The sequence below is a fragment of the Parus major genome, chromosome 21 (genome assembly GCF_001522545.3).
Source record: "Parus major isolate Abel chromosome 21, Parus_major1.1, whole genome shotgun sequence".
Taxonomy (NCBI): Eukaryota; Metazoa; Chordata; class Aves; order Passeriformes; family Paridae; genus Parus; species Parus major.
In genome coordinates this window covers 6,445,171-6,452,925 of record NC_031789.1, presented here as the reverse complement: position 1 = coordinate 6,452,925, position 7,755 = coordinate 6,445,171, and the positions used below count along the sequence as shown (strand labels likewise).

Sequence of the window (7,755 nt, the reverse complement as noted above, 5' to 3'; positions counted from 1 at the left end):
GGGATGCTCCCGTTATTATCCCCCCACTGCGGTGCCTCTGCACGTGCTGTGTTTGTTGCAAAGTCACAGGCACCTTCTGCCTCCCTCTCCCTCGCCCTCCAGCCTCTCCCAGAGCAGATTTTTCCAGGGAGATACTGCAAAATGAAAATAAACGGCCCCACACTTGGCTGTGCCTCTGGATGCCCTGCTGAAGGTAATAATGTTGTAAGTGGCCATCAAAAGGAATTAAGAGACGTGCAGCCGGAAAGCAGATTTGCTTGCAGGCTCCCAGGGCAGATCTGACTAATGGAAGAGACCTTGGCTCTTATTCCCTTCCTGCTTTTTTTTTCTTTTTTTTTTCTTTCTGCCTTCCCTCCTGCTGCAAGTGCTCCCTGTCTCTTTTCCAGGCGTTGTCCCCTTCCCACCACCCAATCCTGCCTCCCTCCATTTCCCTCTGCCTGGCTTCATCCACCCCTTCTCCAGCAAGATTCCTTCCCACTGATCCCATTGCCCTTCTTGCTGACATCCCTCTCCTGTCTGTATTTCCCTCTGCCTCACTCCCAGCTTTCCACTCCAGAATTAAAGCACATCCAGCTGGGACAGGCATTTTCTGCAAGGCAAGCCAGTGATGCCTCCAGATCTTCCCAAACCCACCCTGCAGCCCCCAGAACACTGAATTCCTTCTCAGGTGTGAGGTGATTGAGGCAGAACCCCAGATGTGGTAAGGGGAGAGGCAGATGCAGCATCTTCAGCCCTCCCCTTTAACCTGCCACGGGCAGGGAAGATCCCTTCGGACAGCCCGGCTGAAAAGGCTGCAGAAGCAAAGGTGGGAAACGTGCGGGACCTGTGGAGTCCTGGCTGCTTTCTTCCCCTTTTGGTTCTGCTGCTTTTGTTTTTTTCTCTCCGTTTCAGAAGCTCTGCATGAGGGGGAAGAGGCAGAGAGCAGCCTCTGGGGCAGGATGCAGCTCATCTGCAGCCAAGATGTTCTTCCTGAGCCAGGGCCCTTCGGAGCCTCCAGGTTTTCAACACGGCTTTATTTTCTGATTCCTGCAGGGAGATATCCCACCCACCGCCTCTGCTGTCACCCCAGAACGCTCCCCACATCGCCCTGGGGCCCCACTTGAGACCTCCCTTCCTCGGGGTGCCTTCGGCGCTGTGCCAGACGCCAGGTGAGGGCTCGGGTGTCGCTCGTGGGCAGCAGGGCAGGGTGGAGGTGCAGCCTGTGACAATCTGCCCTGCGGCCCAGAGGCCCACACGTGTTTTCTGTGTGTCCCCACGGCTGCTGGGCCAGCTTCACCCTGCCTGTGCAGCCATGGGAGCCGGTGCCCTGGCTGCTCTTCTCTTAATCCCCGCCTGCCTCCCTCCCTGGTGCTGTGTGCTGGCCGCGCTGCCGTGGCAGTGAGGGGTAGCTGGGCTCGGGAGCAGAAAGGCAGCGCTCGGGTGCCCTTTTTCCCTCTGGGGAGCTGTTCCTGAGGCAGCCGAGGGTCGGTGCTGAGGTGAGTAACCCCCAGCGTTCTCCGCAGGTTACGGGTTCCTCCAGCCGGCACAGGCGGAAATGTTTGCACGGCAGCAGGAGATGCTACGGAAGCAAAACCTGGCCAGGTGAGAGTGGGAGGGGCTGGGTCTGTGCTGGTGTGGGGTGAACTGGGCACGGATGACACAGCGAGGCCTGGGGAAGGGCTGGGGGGTGTGGAGCTGACACCTCGCTCTGCCGGGCTGGGGGGGAGCGCCTTCCTCCAGACCCCCGCACCGAAACTGCCTCTCCCCGCCCAGGCTGGAGATGTCGGCCGAGCTCATCCGCCAGAAGGAGCTGGAGAACCTGCACCGGCAGAGGCTGCTGGCCGGAGACCCCCTGAGCCTGCACCCGGGGCTGCCCCCGGACCACCCCGCGCTGCGCAGCGTGCACGATGTCCCCGAGGGCCACGCGCTGCGGGACGAGCTGTCCCGGCGCAACGCCATGCTGGTGCTGCGGCACAACAACGCCCCGCTGCTGTCCCTCACCCCCGGCGGCCCCGGCACCAACACCCCGCCCAAGGAGCAGCCCCGGCGGGCCGGGGGCGGCCGCAAGTCCTCGCAGCCCCGCACGGAGCCGCAGGGCCCCGGCGAGGCGCGGGAGGCGGCGGAGCCGCGCACACGGGACGGGGCCCAGGACTGTAACGACGAGGAGATGAAGGACTCGGAGAGCGACGCCGAGGCCGGAGAGGACAAGGCCGAGGGGCTGAAGGCCGAGGGCAGCTCGGGAGCGGAGCTCAAGGAGTGCAAGGACGGCACGGGCAAGGCGTGCGAGGGGACCAAGGAGCTGAGCGAGGCGGCCGCGGCCCCCAGCGTCCCCTGCAGCTCCTCCAGCGCGGAGTCCCCCAGCCACCTGCTCGGGCCCGGCATCAACAAGGCCGAGGTGAAATACCTCCCTCCGGCCTCCCTGCCCGCGCCCCAGCCGCTGCCCTTCGGATTCCCCTACACCATGAGCCCCTACTTCCATGCAGGTGAGGGGCTGGGGGGCCGGGGTGGAGCCAGGGACGTGTTTGGCAGCGCTGGAAGAGGGGCTCTCCCCCTGCTCCTTGCACAGTGTGTTTGTGGTTGCTTTGTCAGCTTCTCCTCCTTGTTTGGAAAGGAAGAATTTCCACTTGGAAAGGGTGGTCAGGCTTCGGAAGGGCTGCCCAGGGGGTGGTGGTGTCACCATCCTTGGAGGTGTCCGAGGAAGGGTGGACGTGGCACTCGGGGCTCTGGTGACCAGGTGGGCATCGGTCAGAGGTTGGAGGGGCTTTTCCAGCCTGGTTCCAGGTGTCCCCGTTGCAGGGCAGGGGCTGCTGGGCTGTGTGCTGCATTGCTCAGTGTCACAGGCGCCGGGCGGGCAGGGAGGGAGGGCACTGCCGCTCTCTGTCCTCGCTGCAGGGGCAGCGGGCACCGGCGGCACAAACGGGGGTCAGCCCAGCCGAGAACCCAGATCTGCCCCAGCTAATGACCTGGCAGAGCAATTAGCAGGAGGAAGGACTGCCTGGCACACGGGAGGGAGGAGGGGGCTGTGCTGCGCTGCTCTCCACGCCAGGAGCTGCCTGCGAGCACGGCTGCCCGTCCCTCATTAGAGCTGCCTCCCAGCCAGGAAGGAGGAAGCGATTTTTCAGCGACAGGCAGGTGGCCAGGATGATAAATATTCCTGCTGCCTTGGGCTGCCGAGGCTTCCTCGCAGGAGCCTTTTCCTCCCGGCCATTAGAGAGGGACGGGCTCAGCTCCGTGGTGCTCGTGGCTTGTGAGAGCTCTGCAGGGAGGCCTGGGCTGGGGCTGCCTCCCCTCCCTCCCCCAGCAGCCTGTGAGTCGCTGTAATAGCCCATTTATTATTATCACTTTGGATTTATATCACCAGCACATCTCGCGGCCCCGGCACAGCTCCAGGCTGGGTTTCCCTGCCCGCCTCTCCCGGGTTGTGCAGCCTGTGCCAGGGCTGGAGGTCTTTTCCTGAGGGCTCTTTGGCTTCTGGCTGGTTTCACGTGGTGCTGGGGCTGATCTCCCTGTGGCTTTGGGTTCTGCTGTGCTGCTCCAGAGCAAATCCTCGCACCTGCAAAGCCTTGGGAGGAGCGGGGGTTGTGCAGGATGCAGCACCAGGGGTTGAGATGCTGAAATAGTGAGGGTTGTATCGATCCCAGGGCTGCAGCCATCCTGGGGTGAGCGAAAAATGTGTTCAGAGGCTCTGGGGGAACACAAAGCACCCGAGGGCGGGCAGGCAGAGCTGCACCCACCTCTCCCCCTGTGCCAGACAATCCCTGTGCCCCCTTTTTGCCCAGGGACTGCTCCCTCAGGAGGGGCGGCAGCTTCTGCCCTACCCTGGAGAGTGTAACTACAACACGAGCGCCCGGGCAGGGCCGGTGGCCAAGAGGAAGAGCTGGAGGGAGGAGAGGAGAGGGGAGAAGCATCCAGCAGAGCAGGACGCTGAGCCTGAGGCAGTTCTGTGCTGCTCTGGCCCTGTGATGAGGCAGCGGGGTCGGCTCGATTCCCTGAGCTGCCTTCTGGGGCTGTGGCTCGATGACCTCATCTCCTCAAGGCTTCAGCAGCCTCCTCCTCCTCCTCCTCCCGCAGCCCCGTCCTTCGGAAAAGGTGAAGGATGGAGTGTGCAGGAGGCTAAAATCCTTCTATTGATTGTAGTCTGGAGAGCAATTAACGCCAGCCTTGTGCTGCTCCTGACCCCAGCCCTCGCCGGGGCACGGGAGGGGCTGCAGGGAGCGGGGCTGGGAGCAAAACCGATGGAGCCCAGCGGTGGGCTGGCTGCCAGGGGCTGGCCCTGTGTCCCCAGGCGGCACCTGGGCTGTCCCCGGGGTGCCAGGAGCACAGAGCCGGCCGTGCCCGTGCTGCACAGCCCGGAGCCGCTGGCCCTCCCTGCCCGGGCTCCGCTCTCCGCCTCTGGCTCCTCTTTCTGGAGCAGCTGGACATCAGGAGCAGGGAGGGGAATTATAAATGGCGTGTGGCTGGGCTGTGCTGGGGACACCTGTCCTGGGACGATGGATTCCTTTCAGCCCCCGCACGCCGGGCCCCAGCTGCTGGAACGCTCCCTAATCCATTAGCAGCCCCCTGGACCATCATTTATCAGGCAGGCAGGCAGGGAATGGCTGCTGCCCTTTGTGGCTCCGGCAGCCGCTGACATGTCATTATTGGGATCGAAGGTGCGGCCCTGCAGCCACTTGGCACCTATTTGTTCTCATTGTCCAGGCTGCCAGAGACGGAGGGGACACAGCCCGAGCTTCTCCTCCCGAGGAGGCGCAGGAAGGGCAGAAGGGCAGGAGCTCCTCTGCTCCGGGGGGCTCAGAGCTGGGGAGCGCTGATCTGAGGGGAAGGGATCGTGCTCAGCTCCAGAAATCCTTCCCAGGGTTATTCCTGAGCCATGACAGGGCTGGGATGGGAGAGGAGGGGCCGGGGGGACACCCGAGCACCAGCCCTGCCCAAAGCTGGAACTGGGAAAGGGCTGGTGAGTGTCCTGAGGGCTCTGGGCTGGAGCAAAGCGCTGGCGAGGAGGGGCACAAAGGTGTGAGGAGAGAGGAGCAGCCCTGTCCCCGCTCCAGAGGGACGGGCAGAGCTGGCAGAGGCAGCAGCCAGCACAGGACCCCAGGCGGGCTCACGCTGGAGGCACCACTGGAGCTCCTCCAGTCCAACCCCTGTTCCAGGATCTCCTTAGAGCCTCCTCTGGATTGTGGAGAGCCTTGGAGAGCTCCAGGCAGGACGTCCTGGCTCTGGCTGTGACATGGCTCAGCCTGAGCTCTGGGGCCTCTCTCCAGGAGCAATCCCAGCCCCAGGAGCTGCTCCCGGGCCGTGCGGGGCCGTGTGGGGCTGTCCGGGGCTGTGGATCCTGCCCACGCTGAGGGGGAGCAGCTGCAGGGACAGCGAGGGAGAAGAGCAGTGGGAAAATGGGAAGGGAAATGTGTGGAAATGATTGCAGAGCCTTGGGCTGCTCCCTGTGCAGGCTCTGCTGGTTCAGAGCATCTCATGGCTGCGATAACTTCTGTGCAGATCCCGAGCTTCTCCTGCTTCCCCGAGGCTTCCTAGGGAGCGTGTGGGGCTCTGCTCCTTTCCCTGCCCCTTCCCTCGGCCCTGGGGTATTATTCCCCAGGGAATTGGCTGCTCCCTGGCCTCTCGGCCTGTGCTCCCCACCATGATATTGTTTTATCCATTTTTCCCTTGCCATCCCATGTGGAAGTGCTGTCCCAGCTGCTGTGGGCAGGAGCAAGGGGTTATATCCATCAAATCCACCAGGGAAAAGCCCCAAGCCCACAGGACAGATAATTTTGTCATGACAGGCTCCTGGGAGAAATAATTTTTCTCCTGGCAGTTCTGCATGTTGTGAGCAGAACAGCTCATACCCCTCATAAAGTCTTTCCCTGCCTGAGAATCCTGCATGTTCTCATCCCTGTAAATGTCCTTGTGCTCTCCTGGTCCAACACCCCACAGCAGGGTTCCAGGGGTTCATATTGGCTTTCCCCCACCCTAAAGAGGTGCTTTGTGCAATTTGGTTTGTTCTGTGTCCTCCCTTTTCCCCCACAGCAGGTCTGGGTTCCCTGAGGTGTTCCTCTCTCCATTTCCACTCATTTCCCGGTGCCTCTCCCGTTGGGATTTCTCTGGGTGCTGTGGCAGTGAGCTGCTGCAGGGCTGGGGGCTCCCCTGTCCCCCCGTGTGACACTCGGGTGTTTTGGGAACAGTGGCTCTGTCCCTGACACGTGCCAGGCTGGGAGAGGAGCCCTTGGCAGGAGCAGGAGCTCCCCAGCGGTTCCCGTTGTCATTCCGAGCACGTTCGGGAGCGGGGCTGGGAGAGGAGCCCACAGGGCAGGCAGAGTTTTCCGCTTTGTGGTGTGTGTGGAGAAACTCCTCCAGGCTCTGCTGCTCTCCCCTCTCCTCCCCCGCTTCCCCCCGCAGCTGAAGAACATTAAACACATGAAATGCATTAGCTCGGATTTTTCCTTCCCCCAGCCGGGGACCTCCAGGAGGAAGAGGCCTATGAATTGACCCTGCCCAGTGCTTTAATTGACAGGTCATTAAAGATGAATGTGTGGCTAGAGAAAAATATTCAGATTGCAGGCTGGTTGTTGTCCGTGTGGGATTTTAATGATTTATGTTCCTTTCTCCTCCCCTCCCTCCAACCCCCCGACTCCAAACAATCCAGGCACCATGGGAGGTCTGTTTCTGGATGGGGAGGAGAGCCCAGCGCTGGAAGACATCAGCAAATGGACAGTGGAGGACGTTTGCAGCTTCGTGTCCAACTTGTCTGGCTGCACTGAGTACACTCAGGTAAATCCCAGCAGCCCCAGAAGGTCATGGCAGGAACACCCACCTTCCTGGGAGCCCCATTCCCTCCTGAAGCTCTCAGAGCCCTGCAGGGCTTGGCTGGGTGATTTCCTCGTGGATTGCTGAGTTTGCTGCCAGCCAAGGTGTGGGATGAAGTCTTGGGCAGAAATAAGGAGGGAGTTCAGCAGGAGAGGATGGGATTAGGGTCTGAGCTCAGGTAGAACAGGCTTTGTTAAAACCACATGGAAAAGCAGCCTGGCTCTGGAGCTGTGCCTGGGAGAGGAGCACTGGGGGCCAGGAATGTTTGTTTGGAGATGGGGGACAGGGAACCTTCCCCAAGGGGAGGGATGGGGATGGAGGGTGTGCTTGGGAGGGGATCAGGACGAGAGGAGGGTCAGGTTCTGACTGAGGTGGGAGGGAGAGGGAGATGGATTCTGGGTGTTTGTGGGATGTCTGTGTGTAGAGGGGAGTTCAGGAGCTGCGTTTAGTGAGGATGAGGATGGCCCAGGCCTGTGATGTGTGATGTGTGAGCTGATGAGAGCTCAGGAAAATCCCAAATCCCAGCTCCACTGGTGCTCCAGTGGGGCAGGAATCAACAAGTGGGACTGAACTTCTCCCTTCCCAGAGCACCCCAGGCAGTTCCAGGCTGCTGGAGCTGCTGCAGACGGCCCCTGGCGTGGCCCTGCCCAGTCCGGGGGCTCCCAGGCTTTGGGGGATGAGGGATTCAGGCCCTGCCTGGGGGCTTTAATGGGGTTATTTAATGTGTGAAAATGCCAGAGCTCCGAGGCTCTGCCCATTCCCTGCCCTGAGCCCACAGCTGCTGGGAGGTCTGGCACTGCTCAGCTCCCTGCTCTGGCCAGGAAAACCCTGCAGGCTTCCCTGGAATGCTGATCCCAGAACCAGGAAAGGCCTGCAGGCTTCCCTGGAACGCTGATCCCAGAACCAGGAGAGGGCTGCAGGCTTCCCTGGAATGCTGATTTCAGAACCAGGAAAACCCTGCAGGCTTCCCTGGAA

General features: G+C 61.6%; 1 protein-coding gene across 4 annotated transcripts in view; it reads left to right on the top strand.

Moving 5' to 3' along the window:
• SAMD11 (sterile alpha motif domain containing 11) overlaps positions 1–7,755 on the top strand; it is an 87,353-nt gene that overhangs the window by 75,824 nt on the left and 3,774 nt on the right. For all 4 annotated transcript variants that reach the window (XM_033519229.1, XM_015648453.2, XM_015648455.1 and 1 more), the window contains exons 9-12: positions 1,033–1,148; positions 1,503–1,581; positions 1,753–2,462; positions 6,620–6,744. In XM_033519229.1, coding sequence (XP_033375120.1) covers positions 1,033–1,148; positions 1,503–1,581; positions 1,753–2,462; positions 6,620–6,744 — 1,030 coding nt within the window. The remainder of the gene's footprint in view (positions 1–1,032; positions 1,149–1,502; positions 1,582–1,752; positions 2,463–6,619; positions 6,745–7,755) is intronic.